This window comes from Amphiprion ocellaris, unplaced genomic scaffold, assembly GCF_022539595.1.
Source record: "Amphiprion ocellaris isolate individual 3 ecotype Okinawa unplaced genomic scaffold, ASM2253959v1 Aocel_unscaffolded310, whole genome shotgun sequence".
Lineage (NCBI taxonomy): Eukaryota > Metazoa > Chordata > Actinopteri > Pomacentridae > Amphiprion > Amphiprion ocellaris.
This window is the reverse complement of record NW_026559490.1, coordinates 1-26,725: the sequence shown is the minus strand read 5'-3', so window position 1 is coordinate 26,725 and position 26,725 is coordinate 1. Positions and strand designations below refer to the sequence as shown.

Genomic DNA, 26,725 nt, shown 5'->3' with positions numbered 1-26,725 from the left:
TGTAGTTTTAAAACAACTGCCCCCTGTAGGACAATGCTGGGGCAACAACTTTCTCAAATAAAACCACAGAATGATTTGTCAAAATCATTGGCAATGTTTTAGAAATAAAAGCATATCCTGTTCTAATATGGCAGTGGAGGTTTGGTTACAATAGTTAAAAATACGATTGATTTAGTTTCACTTTACTAACTAAGGGTAGTTTATTGGAATGTCTGTTGTTCTCAGGCCTCTTTTGAAAAAGAGACTAGATTAAATAACGTTTAAGGAGGGCTTTTATTTCACAGTTAAGATAATAACCACTTTGTCAAACATGAGGAAATATCACAGTGAAAAACTAATTTCTTCCGTGTGGATGAGCATATGACGTTTCAAATAACTTGACTGCCTGAAAGATTTCCCACACTGGTTACAACAATGTGTTTGTAGACTGATCCAGCTCTCCTTTACTGAAACCACTCCCACCCTCATCAAGACATCTGTACAGATCCCAGCAGGTCTGGTCCTATGGAGCAAAAAACAAAGTGTCAGTCACAGCAGTGCAAGAGGACAATAAATGGCAAATGCTACTGAATTACACAGGAAGAGGTAAGGGTGTAGCAGTACACAAAAATCACTGTTGGGCACACACACACTCAGCTTTGAGATCATGGTTCATTATGTTCAGAGCGTAAAATGGGAACAAGAAATACAAAGCATTACAGTGCTTCTTTTATCCTTTATTCAAATTAAACACGGGTGTGATGAACAGACTATGACTGCATTTTCTCAAAAAAGCCTGTCAACACTGCTGTAAGTGGCAGCAACTTACTAACAACAAAGTAAAATTTACAAAAGTAAATTCAAATCTTTTTTTTTTTTTACGCTATTTTTTTGGCTTTTTATCGGCTTTATTTAGGCACAGTGAGATAGAGACAGGAAACAGGGGAGAAGAGTTGGGGGAAGACATGCAGCAAAGGGCCGCGAGCGGGAATCGAACCCGGGCCGCTGCGTCGGGGGCCAGCTCTGTACATGCGTCACCCGCGTAACACGTTGAGCCATACGGGTGTTACAGCAAGGCCTTGAAGCATTTGGAAGATTATAGAAGTGCATATTGTGCTGACCTCAATATCATCCAAAATAACCAACACAAATGTGTGTAAAATGTTGATAGCTGTTTTATACAGCTAAAACAAAGGACACCGATGCGTATAATATGTGTACAGGACATTGAAAACATATCATCATGTTCATTTTATGTTTACCCAGTCGTCCTCATCAAATTAAGAAACGTCATCAAATATGAAGCAAAAAAAAAAAAAAAACGTCAATCATTTATTTAGAGACTTTAAAGATTGAATGGAGTCAAACTGACCCCAAAAGTAATAGGAGGGCTAACTATATAGAGCAGTGATCATCAACTGGCGGCCCGCGGGCCGAATCCGGCCCGCCGAACCGTCCAATCCGGCCCCCGACTGGATTCCAAAATTGTGAGGATCAAAGAGAAAATATCATGCGGTCCACACTATTAAAGCAACTGAAAACAACAATAACTGAGACTCTTAACTATCAGTAATCCCCACCATTTATGACTCTATTTAGGCTACATTCCGAAATGAGGACAGACTCGCTGCACTGTTTAACATTTATTGTTTCACACAGTTCTTTTTTTTAACATAACTTTTCCTCATGCCCTTACTTAACATTTGGTTTTTATTTCAAAGTCTCAACAACAAGCTTCAAACTAGTAGACTTCTCAGGACAAAAAAAGGAGGAAAAACCAACTGGCATAACTTAAAATAGCATGGTAAATAAATACTAACCTGGTACCAGAACAAAACAGGTCACAAATAATGTTCGCACATCAAATAAAACGTTAAGTGGGCTATAGCGATTTCAGATCACAAGGCTGAAATGGGCTCCTCACACTGCTTAATGGCTGAAGTTACATTTCCCCTCTGACACCAACTTTTTCACATCAGGCTTGGCCGCTGTCAGACTTATGCGCAAACAGTCCTCCAAAGACTGGTTTGACAGTCGGTTCCTCTCGTGTGTTTTTATCGAGTTCATCTTGGAGAACGCAGCCTCGCAGGTGTAGGTTGAACCCAACATGGTGAGCACATACATAGCCAGCGTCTTCGATGTGCCATAGTCCTCGGGACAAGACATCCAGAATGCGCTCAGGCTTTCAGCACCATGGAGAGCAGCCTGGATTTCAGCCAGCTCGCTCTGAATGGACGCCTCGTCCAACGGCATCATTTTCACTACGTTTGTGGAGAATTGTGGTGTTGTCCTCCAGCGGAAGCAATGCCAGCAGGTCCTCTCGGAAATCTTTGCCATCAAAGTATCTGACAAAAACGCACAACTGTGAAATATCCGTGTTGTCAGTGGACTCATCAATAGCCAGTGAAATGTATTTGGCTTCCTTGATCCCGTCAATGACAGCTGGCTGGACATGCTCTGCCAAGACGTGGACACGACGTGCAGCAGTTGAAGCAGAGAGAGGCATTTGTTTGACAGATGCAATAACTCTGTCCATGGATTTGTCGGGGGCACCGTTCCTCCAGAACGGTGACCATGCTCTCCTTTAAAAGCTCACTTTCCGTGAAAGGCCGGTTATGTTTGCAAAGCACCCAGGCAGCCTGCAGAGATGCACACCTTACTCTCTCTTGATCAGTTAAAGTTCGAGTAATAATGCCATTTGCACGGGTGCAGGCAGATTTCAATGTGGCCATTTTTCTCTGACGGGCCTCTGACTGCTCAGGATATGAATCCTTGAAATTTGTATGTTTAGTGTTGTGGTGACAGCGCAGATTATATTCTTTTGCAACAGCAACAGTTTCGTTGCAAATGAGGCATACAGGTGACGCATTTCGGAAGGTTGGCATGATAAATGCCTACTTTTCAGTCCAGTCATTATTAAAGGATCTGTTTTCCACATCCCTAACCTAAACAGCTACCACAGCATTCTGCAGCACCATGCAGAACCCTCTGGTCAGGGGTTTATCCTACAGCAAGATAATGACCCAGAACATCAGTCCACGCTCTGCCAGAACTACTTTAGGAACAAAGAACCAGACGATGAGCTTGAAAACATGGAGTGTCAGCACAGTCTCCAGACTTCAACCCCATGGAGCTGGTTTGGGATGAATTGGACAGAAGAGTGAAAGTAAAACAACCTACAAGTGCCACACATTTATGGGAACTTCTGCAACAGGGTTGGGAAGAACTTTCTGAAGAATATTTGATTTCTATTGTGGAAAGAATGCCACGAGTGTGTTCAGCTGTTGTATCTGGCAAAGGCGGCTACTTTGATGAGTCAATAGTTTAGAATACATTTTGGTTTCTAAATAGGTTTTTTTGAACATCATTTGTTTATGTGTTCTATGCTTTCATTTCAGAGTACAATGAGACATGAACATGCATACTTTCCAATACAGAACTGGAAACATTTAGGTGTTCTAAAACTTTTGACCGGTAGTGAGTGTGTGTGCACACACACACACACACACACTCATGAACGCACACAGGGAGAGAGAGCAATGTTTCATACCTTATAGGACATAAGATCAGCAAGAAGCATGACGTGACGCCGGTCGATGCTCATTCCGTGGTTGACCATGGTGTACTGAACCTCATTGATGATGGTGGATCTTGCAGCCTCAATACCCAAAGTCCTCTCAACCTGAACAAAGACACAGAGCAGCTTGTAAAGAAGAAAAAACATTCTGACATTAGTCCAGGATGTTGGGTAGAATATAAATATATAAATTGGATTAGTCAAGAGGTTTAAATTTCTTACTATAAAAATAAAGTGTCTTGAGACAATTTGACCTCTAATTGGTGTTATATAAATAAATTGAATTAAAACTGTATGTATCTTGTAATGTTGGAGTAATTCAGCCATATATGTTGGAAAACACATTTTCTTTGGCCATTAATCAGTTGATTGTTTTCTCCACTAATTCATTTCTTGTTATGGTTTATAAAATGTCAAACCCAAATATATTCAGGTTACTGTCATAAAAAACAAAAAGATTTACATTCATGATGCAGGAATCAGGCAGTTTTTCACTTTTTATCTTAGTTTAGTCAGAAAGATAGTTGATAATGTGTGACTTGTTGCAGCTTGTGAGCCGTAAAAGGTTTTAATCTTTGGGGCCGAGTGTCAAAAAACATTTAGAAACCAACATCAACAAAACACTCAACAAAGATTTGAACATCATTAAGGGGAAATCCAACTTTTGCATGACAATGTCTAATTAAAGGACATTAATTTCCAATGTAAATGTGTGATATTCATCCTCTGGAGCTTTCTCTTCACATCGTCTTCCACCTGGACTGGTTTAGTCGGGAGCATGTGCAACAAACATTTGAAAAACTGCACTTTAACATCAATGAATGACACTGAAGTTTAATCTCTACATAAATGAGACTGAGTCTGGATGTGCTGCTCTGTCATTAACTCCTAAGTTCAGGGAAAGTTCAAACAAAAGAGGACAGTTCAGATAAGACTTGAGAATGAGCTTATTCTGAACAAACATCTCAGACTTTCTGAGCTTCAGCACCTCTAGCAAGATATTTTAACAACAAGCAACTCAAGAGATCCAGAAGTTGGAGAGAGTTAGCTTTAGCTGAGCCAAAGAACATGTGGGACGTTAATCTAGCAAACATTTCAGACTTTCTCTGTGAATTCTGAGAAATAATTTCCTATTTAATGACAGAGCTACACATCTTAACTCAGTCTCATTAAAACAGACTCTAATTCAGTGTCATCCATCCATATTAAAGTGCACTTACCCAAAATGTTTGTTCCATGAGCTCCAACAAAACCTGTCCAGGTAGAAGGCCACTTTGACAAACAGGAAGTGGACGATTCCAAGAAGATTTATATTATTATTATTCATTCACTCACACATTCTCACTCGGCGGTGGTAAACTACGTTTGTAGTCACAGCTGCCCTGGGGCAGATTGACGGAAGCGTGGCTGACAATCTGCGCCTACGGCCCCTCCGACCACCACCAACATTCACACGCATTCATACTCCAGTGTGAGTAGCAGCACTGGAGGCCAGGTGGGTAAAGTGTCTTGCCCAAGGACACAACAGCACATGACTAGGACAGAGTGGGAATCGAAACGCCGACCTTTCGATCATTGGATGACCCGCTCTACCACCTGAGCCACAGCCACCCCACGGTAGGTATAATACATTAGCTCAAATACATCACTAAAAATTGAGCTGTTATAAATTAGCTGTAGTACAATAGATGCAAACAAATGAACACTCGGGCTGGGGCTGGAACTATTACAAATTCACAATCTGCTGTTAACGTCTTCTCTGGAACTTTTACACTGCATGCTGTGACCTCTGACCTCTTCATCATTCTACTAACAAGTCAGGACTCTGGGATTAAATCTGGGAAAAGTCATGTTGTTGATGGACCAATAGATGGCAGCAGAGACTCAGACACAAATCTCTGTCCCTGCAACCCATCAATAATCAATAATAACACTGATACATTATCAACCAATCGTATTTTTGGTCATTTTGTACATATTTCTGGTAGTTTTAGCTCATATTTTGGTCATTTTGTTCATATTTATGGTAGTTTCATCTCATATTTTGGTCATTTTATTCATATTTGTGGTATTTTTTTGTCATATGTTGGTCATATTATATATATATGTATTTCTGGTAGTTTTATCTGTGTGTGTGTGTGTGTGTGTGTGTGTGTGTGTGTGTGTGTTTATACATATATGAAGAAATGTGTAAATTGAATGGAAAGTCCAGTGGGAGTCTGAGTGTCACCAAGTCAGAGTTTATGTCTCAACTGCGGACGTTAGAGAAGACAGGCGGAGACAGTCTTAGTGGGCGGAGCTAAACTACCTGAAACCCGTGTTTCATTCGTTATAGATCTCATTCCGTCATTCTGAAATCAGTTTATTTCTCCCCCTCTTCTCTGTAACTATTTAGTTTAGAATTCTTTGCCTCTCCTGACAACTTTTGATAGAACAGCAGAAAAATACCTTCAATTATTACAATATCACTGTGATTCTCCACTGTGTATTATGCAGAATTGTAATATGATAGCAATTTATTTGTGTTGTGTTCATTATTGATGCCTTTAACCCTTCCATGCATAGAGGTCATGACAGTGTGCAGCTCTTCTAAAGCTGTTTTCTTGTATGTGCATGAGTTTTGATGGCATAGTTGGACATCAGCCACTACAGTGGATCCTATTGCATCATTTCTTCCACTGCCAGTGATTGGCTAGCCATTGCAAATTCTTTAAAAAAAAAAAAAAGAAAGAAAAAAAGAAAGAAAAAAGAAAAAGAGTCAAACCAAGATGGCCGACAGGCAGCCAGAAACACCAAGTAGCTCATTTTCTTTTGTTCAAACCTTCTATAAAAAAGAGACCTTTGCAGGAAAGAAAAATATGGTGACATCGAGGAACATCTAAGGAGTCATGCAATTGCAAAATTTTCCGAGTATTGATGTTATATTGGGAGGCAATTATGATTAATCTCATGTCCACTAAAGTGCACATCATGCATCACCAGCTATATTTCAGCTACAATTCATTGACCACAATTAGGCTATTACTGCTGCTGTTCTTGAAAATATGTCATCTGAGAGACTTGGGAATCTATACAGGAGAGTGAATCCCTCAATGCTGTTTGAATTATTTATGCATCAATTATTTTATTTTATAGTTCACATCACATTTCACAGTTCAATACACTGTATATCATTTTATCCATTTGTTTGTTAAATCCATATTTCTAGAGCAAAATGCATGGTGGCCATCTCAGTGGACATGTAAATATATTTTTTAGAAAAATGGGTTGAAATAAAATAAAGTTCAAACCTTGTTTTTCACGCCTAAAGATGAATAAAAACAATTGGGGGAAAAAAAAAAATCCTAACTGAGGTTATCATAATTCATGCATGAATGGGAGTTAGGTAAAGTTGGCAAGATATTCACAGATTCGGACTTCCGGCATCAATAACTCATGAGATATACGTTGTAAAAACATAAACAATGCCTCTTTCAAATCGCTGTAAGCTAGACAATGTGCTACGAGGCCAGTTTTATCAAAAGTCGCTGTCTTTCAAGTTGCAGAAATAGCACTGATGTCTATGAGCAGCCGGCTGTGCAACGAGTGAACAGGGGACCGTCTGCAAATAGCAAAACCGCTGCAACAGCGAAGAGAGACAAATATTCAATTACTTAACTTTCATACACTGTAGTGTCACCAAATTTACTGCAGCCATCAATTGTCTCCTGCTGGTCATACTACAACTCTTGGTTTGACACTAAATAAAAAAAAATCTGAATTTTAAGGAATTTTTTATCATTTTATTAGTAATAAAATACAATAACTTCCCCCTTGTTTACTGTAGCGTCACCAAAATCATTTGAGCCTTCAATTGTCTCCTGCTGCTCATACTACAACTCTTGGTTTGACACTAAATACAAAATCTGAATTTTAAGAAATTTTCATTATTTTAGTATTGTTTTAATAAATTCAATAACTTCACTCTTGTTTACTTTAGTGTCACCAAAATCACTGGAGCCTTCAATTGGCTTCTGCTGGTCATACTACAACACTTGGTTTGATATTAAGTACAAAATTTGAATTTTAAATAATTTTTATTGGTAATAAAATTCATTAACTTCACTCTTATGTACTGTAGTGTCACCAAACTCGCTGCTGCCATCAGTTGTCTCCTGACTGTCACAGTACAACCCTTGGATTGATATTAAATAGAAAATCTGAATTTTAAGGAATTGTTATTGGTAATAAAATTCAATAACTTCACTCTTATACATTGTAGTGTTACCAAAATCACTGGAGCCATCAGTTGACTCCTGCTGGTCATACTACAACTCTTGGTTTGATATTAAATTAAAAAATCTGAATTTTAAGGAATTTTTTTCTTATTTTCTTATTATTTTATTAGTAATAAAATTCAATAACTTCCCTCTTATGTACTGCAAAAAGATTACACTCTGTCTAACTCAGTTGGCTCCTGTTGATCATACTACAACTCTTGGTTTGATATTTAACTATTTTTCATGATTTTAAGGATTTTTTTTTTATCGGTAATGAAATTGTTGTTATATATCTCAAATATTTTTTGTTGTAACAGTTAAAAGTGGTCATCCATTTTTTTATTTTTTTTTTTGGTAGATTGTGTAACATTAACAACCAAAAGTAACTGAATTTTAATGATTTGGGTTGTTTATTGCCATGTGAAGATGTGCACACTATTTAGTGTGCATGCTTGTGTGTGAAGTTTAAGGATTATGAGTAAATTAGCTTTGACGGCTCTTCTCTTGATGTGTGTGGGGCTATATTTTTAGATCCACAGTGCACCTGTTTGTCCAAATACATGATACTGAATAGTAATGGAACTTGGACTCCTCATCAAAGAGAGGATCAGATAACATCAATATACCAAACTAAACTGTTTAGACTGTCTCCTCAAGTACTGACGATTGGGAAGAAAGACAGTCAGACGCTTTCTTACGAGGCTGCAGCCTTAACTGATTCATTTAAACCCTAATGTTAAACAGCTAATAATATTTTCCAAGTTAAGGACTGCACGGACAATACTTGGAAGAAAAAACCTGAAGGTATGATCAGTAGGACCCTTTTGATGGTTGGATGGCGTTTATTTTTTCTGCAGTGTTTAAGAGTAAAGTAAGTGAATTTTATTTACTACAAAAATTCCTTAAAATTCAGATTTTTTACTTAATGTCAAACCAAGAGTTGTAGTATGATAATCAGGAGCCAACTGATGGCTCCAGCGAATTTGATGACACTACAGTGTGTAAGAGTGAAGTTATTGAATTTTATGACTAATAATAATAAAATAATAAAAATTTCTTAAAATTCAGATTTTGCATTTAGTGTCAAACCAAGAGTTGTAGTATGACCAGCAGGAGACAATTGAAGGCTCCAATGATTTTGTTAACACTACAATGTATAGGATAGGACAGCAGATCAGTCCTGTCTAACATCCTACTTCTGTTTCCTCTCACCTGAATCTTCCAACAAACTCCCTGACGTTCCTCCATCTGACGAGCAGAGTCCGTTCAAAAAGTTCACATTTAGTGCCAAAAATATTCATTCAAAGATGAAGAAACCATGAAAAGATCGATAAAACTACTTGAAGGTTAAATAAACTGCAGCGGTGGGGCTTGTGTGTTGGTGGTCTGACCCCGTCAGGTGTGTCTGAGTGGAACGTACCACCTGCTCAGGGCAGCGGGGGGGAACACAGAGATACAAAAGTTAAAAATCCTGGCTCTAAACCTAGTCCACTTTATGTCACATGAGTGCATCTACATTAGCATAACATTTAATTTCATGTAGATGAGTTTTACTGCTCCAATCACAGACTGACCTGCTGCTGACATCACCTGTTCACCTGGAGCTCACCTGTTCACCGGACCGCAGCAACAAACTGGAGAAGAACTGAGTGCTCTCGATCATGGATCAAATAATAATTCAGTGGAATCTTTACTGCAGTAACACATTTTCTTCGCCATCATATTATCTGAAAACTAAAAGACTCTCCTCAGTGAAGCAGCTCGGTGAACTTTACCCACTGTGGGATCAATAAAGTTTATCCTTATCCTTATCAGAGCAGGGGGCGCTACTGCCCCTCTGGCGGACACAGGCGGTAACGACACTAATTATTATTTGAGGCAAAGCTGGCGACAGTACAGATGAGCAGCACTTCCTGTTTCAACGTAAAACTATCGTAATGCTCTTAGGCTAAAACGTGGTTTTGTGAGACTCAGAAGAATCTGCAGTATGAACCAAAATGTATTTATGGACCACTAGCTTGTCGACTCCCTCAAATTGTGTTTGTTGTCACTATACGTTCAAAAATGAACACGTTATAGGTAATGTACAGATGCATTCGTGACCGGAAGTGTTAGCCGAGCTAGCGGAATTGCTAACGAGGGTTTGTTATGACACGGACTAATACCTTAACACACGTAGCTCTAAAATCAATTCTCTCCAAGACACAGAGCTCTAGCTCCGTTTCCTGTCCCAGGTCTAATGTTTCAGCCTGATATCGTGATCAGCACCTTTTAAAGAGACGCTGCTGGTAGCGCTGGAGTTAGCTTGTCACTAGCTTCTGATTAGCTGCTAGCTCGCTAACGCTGCCATCACGGAGATGCAGCTATAGATTGTCATTAGCTACATTGTGGATTCGTTTCCTGTTTGGACGTGACTCGGACTACAACAAAAGTAATCGGAGCAAGTGGAGAGGCTAGCTGTCGTCAAATACGACTTGGTTTACACCAGAGATCCTTCTGAATCGACCTAAATCGCTTAATAATACGTTTGACATAAAATGTACAATAAAGAAAGATGCTTTTACGTTGAAGATGAACAGGAAGTGCTGCTCACCTGTAATGTCGCCAGCTATACCGTTAGTAATAATGTCGTGTCGTTACCGCCTGTGTCCACAAGAGGTCAGTAGCGGCCCCTCCTGTGGCACGATCTTACATGAGAGCGATTAGATGACAGCAGAGACTCAGACACAAATCTCTGTCCCTGCAACCGATCAATAATCAATAACAACACTGATACATTATCAACCAATCATATTTTGGCCATTTTGTACATGTTTCTGGTAGTTTTATCTCATATTTTGGTCATATTCACAGGACTCACCTGTTTTGAGAAAATCTCCACAACTCCTTGCACGGCTGGCATTTTCTGCACTTTTACAATTACATGTATTCCACAAGCCACTTTATGCTGATGTCACTTATAGTGTAGTAATACTGTATTTATTCATTTTTCATTCTTGTATATATTATTGTTATTATAATTATTATCTTTACTGTAGCAAACTGTAGTTAGTGCTGCTCTGAAAGATTTTTGCTGCTCTAACACTGGAAATTTCCCCTAACCTGGGGAGTAATAAAGGACTGTTGTATATCTATGTGCAAGAACTGATACCTCATCTTCCTGTATATAGTCTTCTACATGGTATTTAAAAAAATCTGCGCATATATCCCTCTGGGCTGGAAACTGATTATAGTTTACTGCTACGGTGTATGGCTCTGGCATTAAATATACTACATATATAGCTGGTGGTAAATTCAAAAATATGTAGACGAGCAAATCAAGTATAGTGAGGGTGATGCAGAGTAGATTGATGGAAATGGGCAGCTGGAAGCAGTGGGCTGGAGGAAGGTCAGCAGCAGCAGCATCCCACAGATGGAGATTAGGCCAGTTGGTGGGAGAACCACCACAGATCTGAAGCATCCAGCTCTGGGATCAGGGACACTCGGAGAAAGGACACAGGGAGAAACAGAGTGAGTGTAATGCAATAATGGTATATATACTGTATATTAAATATAATGGTAGATAGAGAAGGGCTCAGTGCATCCAGAGAGGTCCTCCAGCAGCCTAGGCCTGTAGCAGCAGAACTAGGGGCAGAACTAAGGGACGTCCAAGAGGAAGACTCCAGCTGACCCCCTCAGGGTCCCCCAGTCAGTCCTAACTATAAGATTTGTCAAAAAGGAAGGTTTTAAGCCTGGTCTTAAAATTAGAGAGGGTGTCCGCCTCCGGAACCCAAACTGGGAGCTGGTTCCACAGGAGAGGAGCTGATAACTGAAGGCTCCGCCTCCCATTCTACTTTTAGAGAGAAGTTACAGGTCGCTTCTCCGAGTAAGCCTGCAGTCTGAGAGCGAAGAGTTCTGCTAGGATAATATGGTACTATCAGGTCTTTAAGATATGATGGAGAGTGGTTGTTAAGAGCTTTATATGTCAGAAGAAGGATTTTGAATTCTATTCTACATTTCACAGGAAGCCAATGAAGAGAAACCAGCATAGGAGAAATATGATCTCTCTTGCTAACTATCGTCAGTACTCTGGCTGCAGCCCTACACTGCACTACACCAACACCGATTTAGCAAGTCTGAGTTCTGAACCGTGGCTTTGGTACCAATAAGCCGGTTTTGTGTAATAGCCTAAAACCGCCTCAGATTGTTGACTGTGGTCATAAAGACTTATTTACTGAGCATTGAGAAACCTGCTTCTTGGAAAAAAAGAAAAGCATATGAATAACATAAAATGATATGACATAGAATAATAATTATAAATACAGTGATGTTACTTTGAACAGGTGAATGATCAGGGAGCCTCTGTCACTCAGGTTGTCTACAATCTGGAAGTTACTGATGTAACGATGCACTGAATTGGACAGCTGGACACACACATAAACAGAGTCAGCTGTTAGCTAGTTAGCAACGCCGCCGCCCTAAACATGCGATCATTCATGTCTCATCCATTAGAAGGTCATTATCATGATGTAGTAAACTTTTTACAAACTTTTATTTAAAATACTACATTCATTTTAAAGACACTTAAATACACCATTGACACAAGCTTTCAGATTTTTCTGCACTAGCACTAGAAGGTGATTACCATCTCCAGGTCAGAGTTTTCTGGGGTGAATCCAGTTGGTAGACTGATATCAAGAACCACCATCCTGACGTCTCCGGGTCCTAGAGCCCTGCTGTGAATGAGAAAAAGAACAGCACTGACAAAGGGCACGATGACTATACGACTATAATCAGCTGCTGTCACATTGTTCATGTAAAGGCATAACGTACAATCAGTCACTGATCAGATTAAAGTCTTTGAGCATGTGAGCAGCAGCATTTTAAAATGAGTCTGAAAGAAAAACCAGAGGAATCGGTCTTTACTGAGGCACACCAAGAATCCATGAAGAACTACCTGCAGCAGCAGACTAACAGATGTACCTGCATCTGCAGACCAACAGATGTTCTTCCACAGAGCTCTGACATCGTTTGTACTTCAAATGCTATATTTATTGTATTATGAACTCTTATCATGCTCTATTTTTATTGCAAATAACACCGATTTGCACTTTATTGTAAATATTAACAGTTTTTTAAGCTCACCTCTGTAAATACCAGCATTTTAGGCAGATTTGGGATGTCTGTTGCATGCTCATTCGCACAGTGGCCCTCTATCTTCTATGTAACACGTGAGCTCATGCATACCTTGAATCTCCCTAAGGGAATGAATAAAGTACCTATCAGATAATGTACAGAGTGTCAGTCCACAGAGGAACTGGCACAAGATATTTTGAACTACCCAAAGCTGTGAAACTGTGCCCTGCAATTTGTAATAAGGTAGTCGATATTGCTGCCGATCTAACATTTTGCACAGTCGTGTACACGTATAACAACAACAACAACTACTTGATCTTGTCTGACTTTTCTACATCTGCTGGAGGCTTTTCTGGTCCGGGACAGCAGCAAAGCATTAATTAATGTACAGCTGTATATATTATATGGTGGGCTAGAGCGTATGTAATAGTGTATTTGATGTAATTATGCTCCAACGTGTTATTTTGATCTTAACAATCATGTATTCATTTGATCTTAACAAAAATAATACGAACAAAAAGTCCCTGAAGATGAGCACACACAGTCCTTGCATTGTGATGTATGCAAAACGTATGTATTTTAAGAGATTGTACGCGAGTGTTTTATAAATTCAATTTACTAAATTTACTCAGGTCAGCAGTCAAAATGCTTTGTTTTTTTTTTTTTTTGTTAAAGTGCATTTGCTTTAATTTGTCACCCGTCTGAAGGACGTCGTGTAAAATATGTGATATAGTGTGAGAATTTGATCTACCGCTGGATCCTTCAAAAGTGACGTTGAGATCAAAGTGCTTGCAGGGCATTTTCTCTTCCACCTCATGCAGCTGATTGTAATAGGTCACAACCCGTGGTCGTCTTTCCCTGTACTGGAAAGAAAACCACATGTAAGAGGCACAGAGGAGAAAACAACAAACAAACATAAGAGGAAAAGCAGACAGTAGCGTATAAGTATTGTACTCATAAACAAAGCCCTTAGCGGCAAGGTCTTTGTGATATTTCTGAAATACATTTAGAATGGATTGTTGCGGTTTCAGCACGCCATGAAAGTGAGACTCGAATGAGGTCAGTCTTGGTTAGTAACCCCATACTCCATTCATGTCATTCTACAACATTCTACAAGTCCATTCTTATGTATCGTGATAATACCTCTAGTATTCCTTATCCATTTCCTTGAGCCTCTACTTCCAAATCAAGATTAGCAGGCAACTGCGAACAGAGAAGAAGATTGTTTGTGAAATGCTGTGCATTATTATGTAATTAAATTGGAGATATTAATTGATAAAGGAGGTATATTTTCTGCTCTATGTTTCACTGATAATGTTTGCATTGCTAGTTCTAAAATGGTTGTTGTAGGAGTTTCTTTTTTTTTTTTTGGTTTGTTTGTGTTTGTTGTAGGAGTTTCAGGCACCCCATAAGTAAAATAATTTTTGATCAAGTTTATGTTTCAAAAGCAGGATTAGATGTGGAACATTGTATGTGATTCTTGTAGGAACACTTTTGAGTGTGATGGGAAGAGGCCTTGTTTGTCAATTAAATAGTGGTATTAATTGTACTGCAGATTAGTTGTTTGTAGAAAAGAACAAAATTAGTTTAGTGTTTGAAATTAGGTAATGATGTTAAATGGTTAGATTGTGGAAAGTTTTAATATGAAAGACAGTTTTAGTGGTAATGACATAAAAGTATAGGAAAATCTTTTTGAGTTTGTTGTGTGGTATGAAGTCTGTGTTGCAGTGGTGTTGTTTTTCATAGTCCATGTTTAGAGTATGAAATTGTAAGTGTGCCAGTTACACTTTTATTTATGCCAAAAATGATAAAGTTATGTGAAGGGATTTTATTGGGTTATGGTAGAGATTGTGTGCATGTTATCAGAGGGATGCAATTGTGTGCAAATACAACATTTATACAAATGGTTTACAGGTATTATATGTTTGCAATATATATAGTGCTTATGGATTTTGTTTGGATGTTAGTTAGCGGTTGTTGTTTCTAATAAATTGTTTGTGGCAATCATGAATAATATGATAGTAAGTGTGGTTGGGTAGTAGATAAAGTTGTTATTCAGATTTGTAGGATTGCTGTCACATGAATTTGGTAGGAAATGTTTGGTGCAGTACATTTTTGTTTCTATGTGTATAAATGATTGTGTTAGTTTGGTTTTACCATCTGTTTTGTGGTTTAAATTGTTTTTATTGAATGTAAGTAATGGTATTTTGATTTAAAGAAGGAGACCTGATCAGTATTTTTATAGATTTCTCACATTTAGTTTACCATAGAGTTTCCATTGAAGAATTTGTCGGTCTGAGTTGAGTTGAGTTGAGTTGAGTGAACACGGCAGCCAGACTTTCCAGGTTAATGATGTTTATTGTTGTTGCAGATAACTCTGTGCTGCACTGGTAGACAACTGTGGCTACTTGTGGATAACTGTGGCTAGCTGTGGTTCTGAAACATCACAAACAGGAATACTGAATCAGTAAGACATTCAGCATAAATGTAACCACAATAATAATTATACTATGAAACAGTAACACAAATGCACATAAACACAATAACGAAGGGCAAAATATTATGCATGGCTCAGCATTTCAATCACATGACGGTAGCAATGTAGCCAAACCCGCTCGGACAGACAACATGGTGGGCTAATTGCTAAGCTAACGTCCGTCCTGTAAAGTGTCGCTAAACGATCAACAAGTAACACTAAACAGTGCATAATCATGCTCTACTGGTGGAACACATGACCACTCACCTTCATCATTTACACACAGCAGGTTAAGGAAGAAAAAAATGCAACATGCATCCAGTTCAGACATGTGCACAGGAGAGAACTAGCTAACAACTGTGCTGCAACATGGAGAAAAGCTACGTCACACACGAGGTGCGTTCAAGGACATTACGTAAAAAAACACAAACATCCGATTAGCTCAACAAGGGAGGAAATACAACTATAACGCAACCCATACAACATCATGATCAAAATATGAGGGCTTTCTAACAACACTGTATGACATATTTCAACTACTTGACAAATTATAACAAACTTCTAACATGAAATTTCTATTTGTGCTTATGTACACGTTTTACTCACAGACAAATAGTCTCCAAGGTAGCTTAGCTTAGCACAAAGACTGGAAACAGGTTAGAACTGTTAGCCTAGTTTAGCAAAGACTGGAAACAGGTGGGAACTGTTAGCTTAGCTTTGCACAAAGGCTGGAAACAGGTTAGAACTGTTAGCCTAGTTTAGCAAAGACTGGAAATAGGTGGGAACTGTTAGCTTACCTTCGCACAAAGGCTGGCAACAGGTGGGAACTGTTAGCCTAGGTTAGCAGAAAGACACAACAGGTTTGAACTGTTAGCCTAGGTTAGCAGAAAGACAAAACAGGTTAGAACTGTTAGCCTAGCTTAGCATAAAGACTGGAAACAGAGGAAAACAGCTATCCTAGCTTAGCATAAAGACTGGAAAGAGGTTAGAACTGTTAGCCTAGCTTAGCATAAAGACTGGAAACAGAGGACCACGTTACCCATGAGCCTCTGCTCCTGGCTGGCTCAGAGACATGTTACCCATGAGCCTCTGCTCCTGGCTGCCTCAGAACCACGTTACCCATGAGCCTCTGCTATGATAATAATATGAGACAAAAAATGAACAAACTGAATAATAAAATAGCCATTAAAACATGCAAGATGACCCCTAAAGTAACTAAAGTAACAATGTGAGACCAAAAATGAACAAATTGAATCAAAAATAGCCATAAAAACATGCAAAATTACCCCTAAAGTCACTAAAGTAATAATATGAGACAAAAAATGAACAAACTGAATCAAAAATATTCATAAAAACATGCAAATTGACCCCTAAAGTCACTAAAGTAACAATATGAGACAAAACATGAACAAACTGAAGCAAAAATAGCCATAAAAACATTCAAAATGACCCCTAAAGTCACTAACCCTTTACTGTACACATTACTGCCCTCTGGCGGACACAGCCGGTAACGACACTATTATTATTTGAGGCAAAGCTGGCGACATTACAGAGGAGCAACACTTCCTGTTTCAACGTAAAACTATCGTAATGCTATTATGCTAAAACGTGGTTTTGTGAGACTCAGAAGAATCTGCAGTATGAAACAAAATCTATTTAAGGACCACTAGTTTGTCGACAGTCTCAAATTGTGTTTGTTGTCACTATACGTTCAAAAATGAACACGTTATAGCTAATGTACAAATGCATTCGTGACCGGAAGTGTTAGCCGAGCTAGCGGAAGTGCAAACGAGGGTTTGCTATGACACGGACTCCTACCTTAACATGCGTAGTTCTAAAATAAATCCTCTGCAAGACACAGCGCTCTAGCTCCTTTTCCTGTCCCAGGTCTCACGTTTCAGCCTGATAGCGTGATCAGCACCTTTTAAAGAGACGCTGCTTGTAGCGCTGGAGTTAGCTTGTCACTAGCTTCTGATTAGCTGCTAGCTCGCTAACGCTGCCATCACGGAGAGGCAGCTATAGATTGTCATTAGCTACGTTGTGGATTCATTTCCTGTTTGGACGTGACTCGGACTACAACAAAAGTAATTGGAGCAAGTGGAGAAGCTAGCTGTCGTCAAATACGACTTGGTTTACACCAGAGATCCTTCTGAATCGACCAAAATCGCTTAGTAATACTTTTGACATAAAATGTACAATAAAGAAAGATGCTTTTACGTTGAAGATAAACAGGAAGTGCTGCTCATCTGTAATGTCGCCAGCTATACCGTTTATAATAATGTCGTGTCGTTACCGCCTGTGTCCACAAGAGGCCAGTAGCGCCCCCTCCTGTGACATGATCTTACATGAGAGATTAGATGACAGCAGACTCATAAAATACAGTAAAGATACGGTAAAAAATACAGTAAAAATATACTAAAAAAATACAGTAAACTACTGTAAAATATATAGTAAAAACACACCAAAAATATAGTAAAAAATATAGCAAAAAATCTCATAAAAATAAAGTAAAAATATAGTAAAGACACAGTAAAAAAATATAGTACAAATTCAGTAAAAATATCGTAAAAATACAGTAAAAAATATAGGAAAAATACAGTACAATATAGTAAAAATATAGCAAAAATACAGTAACAATTAAAAATACCTTCAATTATTACAATATCACTGTGATTCTCCACTGTGTATTATGCAGAATTGTAATATGATAGCAATTTATTTGTGTTGTGTTCATTATTGATGCCTTTAACCCTTCCATGCATAGAGGTCATGACAGTGTGCAGCTCTTCTAAAGCTGTTTTCTTGTATGTGCATAAGTTTTGATGGCATAGTTGGACATCAGCCACTACAGCGGATCCTATTGCATCATTTCTTCCACTGCCAGTGATTGGCTAGCCATTGCAAATTCTTTAAAAAAAAAAAAAAAAAAGAAAGAAAAAAAAGAAAGAAAAAAGAAAAAGAGTCAAACCAAGATGGCCGACAGGCAGCCAGAAACACCAAGTAGCTCATTTTCTTTTGTTCAAACCTTCTATAAAAAAGAGACCTTTGCAGGAAAGAAAAATATGGTGACATCGAGGAACATCTAAGGAGTCATGCAATTGCAAAATTTTCCGAGTATTGATGTTATATTGGGAGGCAATTATGATTAATCTCATGTCCACTAAAGTGCACATCATGCATCACCAGCTATATTTCAGCTACACTTCATTGACCACAATTAGGCTATTACTGCTGCTGTTCTTGAAAATATGTCATCTGAGAGACTTGGGAATCTATACAGGAGAGTGAATCCCTCAATGCTGTTTGAATTATTTATGCATCAATTATTTTATTTTATAGTTCACATCACATTTCACAGTTCAATACACTGTATATCATTTTATCCATTTGTTTGTTAAATCCATATTTCTAGAGCAAAATGCATGGTGGCCATCTCAGTGGACATGTAAATATATTTTTTAGAAAAATGGGTTGAAATAAAATAAAGTTCAAACCTTGTTTTTCACGCCTAAAGATGAATAAAAACAATTGGGGGAAAAAAAAAATCCTAACTGAGGTTATCATAATTCATGCATGAATGGGAGTTAGGTAAAGTTGGCAAGATATTCACAGATTCGGACTTCCGGCATCAATAACTCATGAGATATACGTTGTAAAAACATAAACAATGCCTCTTTCAAATCGCTGTAAGCTTGACAATGTGCTACGAGGCCAGTTTTATCAAAAGTCGCTGTCTTTCAAGTTGCAGAAATAGCACTGATGTCTATGAGCAGCCGGCTGTGCAACGAGTGAACAGGGACCGTCTGCAAATAGCAAAACCGCTGCAACAGCGAAGAGAGACAAATATTCAATTACTTAACTTTCATACACTGTAGTGTCACCAAATTTACTGCAGCCATCAATTGTCTCCTGCTGGTCATACTACAACTCTTGGTTTGACACTAAATAAAAAAAAAATCTGAATTTTAAGGAATTTTTTATCATTTTATTAGTAATAAAATACAATAACTTCCCCCTTGTTTACTGTAGCGTCACCAAAATCATTTGAGCCTTCAATTGTCTCCTGCTGCTCATACTACAACTCTTGGTTTGACACTAAATACAAAATCTGAATTTTAAGAAATTTTCATTATTTTAGTATTGTTTTAATAAATTCAATAACTTCACTCTTGTTTACTTTAGTGTCACCAAAATCACTGGAGCCTTCAATTGGCTTCTGCTGGTCATACTACAACACTTGGTTTGATATTAAGTACAAAATTTGAATTTTAAATAATTTTTATTGGTAATAAAATTCATTAACTTCACTCTTATGTACTGTAGTGTCACCAAACTCGCTGCTGCCATCAGTTGTCTCCTGACTGTCACAGTACAACCCTTGGTTTGATATTAAATAGAAAATCTGAATTTTAAGGAATTGTTATTGGTAATAAAATTCAATAACTTCACTCTTATACATTGTAGTGTTACCAAAATCACTGGAGCCATCAGTTGACTCCTGCTGGTCATACTACAACTCTTGGTTTGATATTAAATTAAAAAATCTGAATTTTAAGGAATTTTTTTCTTATTTTCTTATTATTTTATTAGTAATAAAATTCAATAACTTCCCTCTTATGTACTGCAAAAAGATTACACTCTGTCTAACTCAGTTGGCTCCTGTTGATCATACTACAACTCTTGGTTTGATATTTAACTATTTTTCATGATTTTAAGGATTTTTTTTTTTTTATCGGTAATGAAATTGTTGTTATATATCTCAAATATTTTTTGTTGTAACAGTTAAAAGTGGTCATCCATTTTTTTTTTTTTTTTTTGGTAGATTGTGTAACATTAACAACCAAAAGTAACTGAATTTTAATGATTTGGGTTGTTTATTGCCATGTGAAGATGTGCACACTATTTAGTGTGCATGCTTGTGTGTGAAGTTTAAGGATTATGAGTAAATTAGCTTTGACGGCTCTTCTCTTGATGTGTGTGGGGCTATATTTTTAGATCCACAGTGCACCTGTTTGTCCAAATACATGATACTGAATAGTAATGGAACTTGGACTCCTCATCAAAGAGAGGATCAGATAACATCAATATACCAAACTAAACTGTTTAGACTGTCTCCTCAAGTACTGACGACTGGGAAGAAAGACAGTCAGACGCTTTCTTACGAGGCTGCAGCCTTAACTGATTCATTTAAACCCTAATGTTAAACAGCTAATAATATTTTCCAAGTTAAGGACTGCACGGACAATACTTGGAAGAAAAAACCTGAAGGTATGATCAGTAGGACCCTTTTGATGGTTGGATGGCGTTTATTTTTTCTGCAGTGTTTAAGAGTAAAGTAAGTGAATTTTATTTACTACAAAAATTCCTTAAAATTCAGATTTTTTACTTAATGTCAAACCAAGAGTTGTAGTATGATAATCAGGAGCCAACTGATGGCTCCAGCGAATTTGATGACACTACAGTGTGTAAGAGTGAAGTTATTGAATTTTATGACTAATAATAATAAAATAATAAAAATTTCTTAAAATTCAGATTTTGCATTTAGTGTCAAACCAAGAGTTGTAGTATGACCAGCAGGAGACAATTGAAGGCTCCAATGATTTTGTTAACACTACAATGTATAGGATAGGACAGCAGATCAGTCCTGTCTAACATCCTACTTCTGTTTCCTCTCACCTGAATCTTCCAACAAACTCCCTGACGTTCCTCCATCTGACGAGCAGAGTCCGTTCAAAAAGTTCACATTTAGTGCCAAAAATATTCATTCAAAGATGAAGAAACCATGAAAAGATCGATAAAACTACTTGAAGGTTAAATAAACTGCAGCGGTGGGGCTTGTGTGTTGGTGGTCTGACCCCGTCAGGTGTGTCTGAGTGGAACGTACCACCTGCTCAGGTCAGCGGGGGGGAACACAGAGATACAAAAGTTAAAAATCCTGGCTCTAAGCCTTAATACAGTTTAGAGTGGACTTCACAGTTTATGTCACATGAGTGCATCTACATTAGCATAACATTTAATTTCATGTAGATGAGTTTTACTGCTCCAATCACAGACTGACCTGCTGCTGACATCACCTGTTCACCTGGAGCTCACCTGTTCACCGGACCGCAGCAACAAACTGGAGAAGAACTGAGTGCTCTCGATCATGGATCAAATAATAATTCAGTGGAATCTTTACTGCAGTAACACATTTTCTTCGCCATCATATTATCTGAAAACTAAAAGACTCTCCTCAGTGAAGCAGCTCGGTGAACTTTACCCACTGTGGGATCAATAAAGTTTATCCTTATCCTTATCAGAGCAGGGGGCGCTACTGCCCCTCTGGCGGACACAGGCGGTAACGACACTAATTATTATTTGAGGCAAAGCTGGCGACAGTACAGATGAGCAGCACTTCCTGTTTCAACGTAAAACTATCGTAATGCTCTTAGGCTAAAACGTGGTTTTGTGAGACTCAGAAGAATCTGCAGTATGAACCAAAATGTATTTAAGGACCACTAGCTTGTCGACTCCCTCAAATTGTGTTTGTTGTCACTATACGTTCAAAAATGAACACGTTATAGGTAATGTACAGATGCATTCGTGACCGGAAGTGTTAGCCGAGCTAGCGGAATTGCTAACGAGGGTTTGTTATGACACGGACTAATACCTTAACACACGTAGCTCTAAAATCAATTCTCTCCAAGACACAGAGCTCTAGCTCCGTTTCCTGTCCCAGGTCTAATGTTTCAGCCTGATATCGTGATCAGCACCTTTTAAAGAGACGCTGCTGGTAGCGCTGGAGTTAGCTTGTCACTAGCTTCTGATTAGCTGCTAGCTCGCTAACGCTGCCATCACGGAGATGCAGCTATAGATTGTCATTAGCTACATTGTGGATTCGTTTCCTGTTTGGACGTGACTCGGACTACAACAAAAGTAATCGGAGCAAGTGGAGAGGCTAGCTGTCGTCAAATACGACTTGGTTTACACCAGAGATCCTTCTGAATCGACCTAAATCGCTTAATAATACGTTTGACATAAAATGTACAATAAAGAAAGATGCTTTTACGTTGAAGATGAACAGGAAGTGCTGCTCACCTGTAATGTCGCCAGCTATACCGTTAGTAATAATGTCGTGTCGTTACCGCCTGTGTCCACAAGAGGTCAGTAGCGGCCCCTCCTGTGGCACGATCTTACATGAGAGCGATTAGATGACAGCAGAGACTCAGACACAAATCTCTGTCCCTGCAACCGATCAATAATCAATAACAACACTGATACATTATCAACCAATCATATTTTGGCCATTTTGTACATGTTTCTGGTAGTTTTATCTCATATTTTGGTCATATTCACAGGACTCACCTGTTTTGAGAAAATCTCCACAACTCCTTGCACGGCTGGCATTTTCTGCACTTTTACAATTACATGTATTCCACAAGCCACTTTATGCTGATGTCACTTATAGTGTAGTAATACTGTATTTATTCATTTTTCATTCTTGTATATATTATTGTTATTATAATTATTATCTTTACTGTAGCAAACTGTAGTTAGTGCTGCTCTGAAAGATTTTTGCTGCTCTAACACTGGAAATTTCCCCTAACCTGGGGAGTAATAAAGGACTGTTGTATATCTATGTGCAAGAACTGATACCTCATCTTCCTGTATATAGTCTTCTACATGGTATTTAAAAAAATCTGCGCATATATCCCTCTGGGCTGGAAACTGATTATAGTTTACTGCTACGGTGTATGGCTCTGGCATTAAATATACTACATATATAGCTGGTGGTAAATTCAAAAATATGTAGACGAGCAAATCAAGTATAGTGAGGGTGATGCAGAGTAGATTGATGGAAATGGGCAGCTGGAAGCAGTGGGCTGGAGGAAGGTCAGCAGCAGCAGCATCCCACAGATGGAGATTAGGCCAGTTGGTGGGAGAACCACCACAGATCTGAAGCATCCAGCTCTGGGATCAGGGACACTCGGAGAAAGGACACAGGGAGAAACAGAGTGAGTGTAATGCAATAATGGTATATATACTGTATATTAAATATAATGGTAGATAGAGAAGGGCTCAGTGCATCCAGAGAGGTCCTCCAGCAGCCTAGGCCTGTAGCAGCAGAACTAGGGGCAGAACTAAGGGACGTCCAAGAGGAAGACTCCAGCTGACCCCCTCAGGGTCCCCCAGTCAGTCCTAACTATAAGATTTGTCAAAAAGGAAGGTTTTAAGCCTGGTCTTAAAATTAGAGAGGGTGTCCGCCTCCGGAACCCAAACTGGGAGCTGGTTCCACAGGAGAGGAGCTGATAACTGAAGGCTCCGCCTCCCATTCTACTTTTAGAGAGAAGTTACAGGTCGCTTCTCCGAGTAAGCCTGCAGTCTGAGAGCGAAGAGTTCTGCTAGGATAATATGGTACTATCAGGTCTTTAAGATATGATGGAGATTGGTTGTTAAGAGCTTTATATGTCAGAAGAAGGATTTTGAATTCTATTCTACATTTCACAGGAAGCCAATGAAGAGAAACCAGCATAGGAGAAATATGATCTCTCTTGCTAACTATCGTCAGTACTCTGGCTGCAGCCCTACACTGCACTACACCAACACCGATTTAGCAAGTCTGAGTTCTGAACCGTGGCTTTGGTACCAATAAGCCGGTTTTGTGTAATAGCCTAAAACTGCCTCAGATTGTTGACTGTGGTCATAAAGACTTATTTACTGAGCATTGAGAAACCTGCTTCTTGGAAAAAAAGAAAAGCATATGAATAACATAAAATGATATGACATAGAATAATAATTATAAATACAGTGATGTTACTTTGAACAGGTGAATGATCAGGGAGCCTCTGTCACTCAGGTTGTCTACAATCTGGAAGTTACTGATGTAACGATGCACTGAATTGGACAGCTGGACACACACATAAACAGAGTCAGCTGTTAGCTAGTTAGCAACGCCGCCGTCCTAAACATGCGATCATTCATGTCTCATCCATTAGAAGGTCATTATCATGATGTAGTAAACTTTTTACAAACTTTTATTTAAAATACTACATTCATTTTAAAGACACTTAAATACACCATTGACACAAGCTTTCAGATTTTTCTGCACTAGCACTAGAAGGTGATTACCATCTCCAGGTCAGAGTTTTCTGGGGTGAATCCAGTTGGTAGACTGATATCAAGAACCACCATCCTGACGTCTCCGGGTCCTAGAGCCCTGCTGTGAATGAGAAAAAGAACAGCACTGACAAAGGGCACGATGACTATACGACTATAATCAGCTGCTGTCACATTGTTCATGTAAAGGCATAACGTACAATCAGTCACTGATCAGATTAAAGTCTTTGAGCATGTGAGCAGCAGCATTTTAAAATGAGTCTGAAAGAAAAACCAGAGGAATCAGTCTTTACTGAGGCACACCAAGAATCCATGAAGAACTACCTGCAGCAGCAGACTAACAGATGTACCTGCATCTGCAGACCAACAGATGTTCTTCCACAGAGCTCTGACATCGTTTGTACTTCAAATGCTATATTTATTGTATTATGAACTCTTATCATGCTCTATTTTTATTGCAAATAACACCGATTTGCACTTTATTGTAAATATTAACAGTTTTTTAAGCTCACCTCTGTAAATACCAGCATTTTAGGCAGATTTGGGATGTCTGTTGCATGCTCATTCGCACAGTGGCCCTCTATCTTCTATGTAACACGTGAGCTCATGCATACCTTGAATCTCCCTAAGGGAATGAATAAAGTACCTATCAGATAATGTACAGAGTGTCAGTCCACAGAGGAACTGGCACAAGATATTTTGAACTACCCAAAGCTGTGAAACTGTGCCCTGCAATTTGTAATAAGGTAGTCGATATTGCTGCCGATCTAACATTTTGCACAGTCGTGTACACGTATAACAACAACAACAACTACTTGATCTTGTCTGACTTTTCTACATCTGCTGGAGGCTTTTCTGGTCCGGGACAGCAGCAAAGCATTAATTAATGTACAGCTGTATATATTATATGGTGGGCTAGAGCGTATGTAATAGTGTATTTGATGTAATTATGCTCCAACGTGTTATTTTGATCTTAACAATCATGTATTCATTTGATCTTAACAAAAATAATACGAACAAAAAGTCCCTGAAGATGAGCACACACAGTCCTTGCATTGTGATGTATGCAAAACGTATGTATTTTAAGAGATTGTACGCGAGTGTTTTATAAATTCAATTTACTAAATTTACTCAGGTCAGCAGTCAAAATGCTTTGTTTTTTTTTTTTTTTGTTAAAGTGCATTTGCTTTAATTTGTCACCCGTCTGAAGGACGTCGTGTAAAATATGTGATATAGTGTGAGAATTTGATCTACCGCTGGATCCTTCAAAAGTGACGTTGAGATCAAAGTGCTTGCAGGGCATTTTCTCTTCCACCTCATGCAGCTGATTGTAATAGGTCACAACCCGTGGTCGTCTTTCCCTGTACTGGAAAGAAAACAAACAACAAACAAACATAAGAGGAAAAGCAGACAGTAGCGTATAAGTATTGTACTCATAAACAAAGCCCTTAGCGGCAAGGTCTTTGTGATATTTCTGAAATACATTTAGAATGGATTGTTGCGGTTTCAGCACGCCATGAAAGTGAGACTCGAATGAGGTCAGTCTTGGTTAGTAACCCCATACTCCATTCATGTCATTCTACAACATTCTACAAGTCCATTCTTATGTATCGTGATAATACCTCTAGTATTCCTTGTCCATTTCCTCGAGCCTCTACTTCCAAATCAAGATTAGCAGGCAACTGCGAACAGAGAAGAAGATTGTCTGTGAAATGCTGTGCATTATTATGTAATTAAATTGGAGATATTAATTGATAAAGGAGGTATATTTTCTGCTCTATGTTTCACTGATAATGTTTGCATTGCTAGTTCTCAAATGGTTGTTGTAGGAGTTTCTTTTTTTTTTTTTGGTTTGTTTGTGTTTGTTGTAGGAGTTTCAGGCACCCCATAAGTAAAATAATTTTTGATCAAGTTTATGTTTCAAAAGCAGGATTAGATGTGGAACATTGTATGTGATTCTTGTAGGAACACTTTTGAGTGTGATGGGAAGAGGCCTTGTTTGTCAATTAAATAGTGGTATTAATTGTAGTGCAGATTAGTTGTTTGTAGAAAAGAACAAAATTAGTTTAGTGTTTGAAATTAGGTAATGATGTTAAATGGTTAGATTGTGGAAAGTTTTAATATGAAAGACAGTTTTAGTGGTAATGACATAAAAGTATAGGAAAATCTTTTTGAGTTTGTTGTGTGGTATGAAGTCTGTGTTGCAGTGGTGTTGTTTTTCAT

General features: G+C 38.4%; 1 protein-coding gene across 23 annotated transcripts; it reads right to left on the bottom strand.

Annotated features, from left to right (window-relative positions):
- Positions 1-254: 254 nt before the first annotated feature.
- LOC129348510 (DNA-directed RNA polymerase III subunit RPC1-like) lies at positions 255-26,676 on the bottom strand. Of its 23 annotated transcripts, none has more exons than XR_008601067.1 (10): positions 26,125-26,676; positions 16,446-25,868; positions 16,204-16,241; positions 15,196-15,366; positions 14,074-14,133; positions 12,940-13,793; positions 12,129-12,530; positions 9,425-11,296; positions 3,530-3,661; positions 255-502 (listed from the first exon to the last, which is right to left on the bottom strand). XR_008601067.1 is itself a non-coding variant. In XM_055008865.1 (3 exons), exons 1-3 carry the CDS (start codon positions 9,476-9,478, stop codon positions 407-409), a joined length of 282 nt encoding a protein of 93 aa, XP_054864840.1. In that variant the 5' UTR covers positions 9,479-10,371; the 3' UTR covers positions 255-406. The 23 variants fall into 23 exon arrangements, 2 of the variants coding, with proteins under 2 accessions (XP_054864840.1, XP_054864841.1); XR_008601071.1 differs by having other exon boundaries at positions 15,196-24,293; positions 24,515-24,605; positions 25,015-25,868; XR_008601075.1 differs by having other exon boundaries at positions 15,196-24,293; positions 24,515-24,605; positions 25,757-25,868.
- Positions 26,677-26,725: the final 49 nt, after the last annotated feature.

Bases quoted from the DNA above. Each gene is read 5' to 3' on its own strand.
- LOC129348510 (XM_055008865.1), bottom strand. From the start codon at position 9,478: ATGATCGAGAGCACTCAGTTCTTCTCCAGTTTGTTGCTGCGGTCCGGT. The intron at 3,662-9,424 runs GTGAGCTCCAGG...GTCTTTGTTCAG, and splicing joins TGCTGCGGTCCGGTGAACAG to GTTGAGAGGACTTTGGGTAT. The intron at 503-3,529 runs GTATGAAACATT...TTTGCTCCATAG, and splicing joins CTGATCTTATGTCCTATAAG to GACCAGACCTGCTGGGATCT.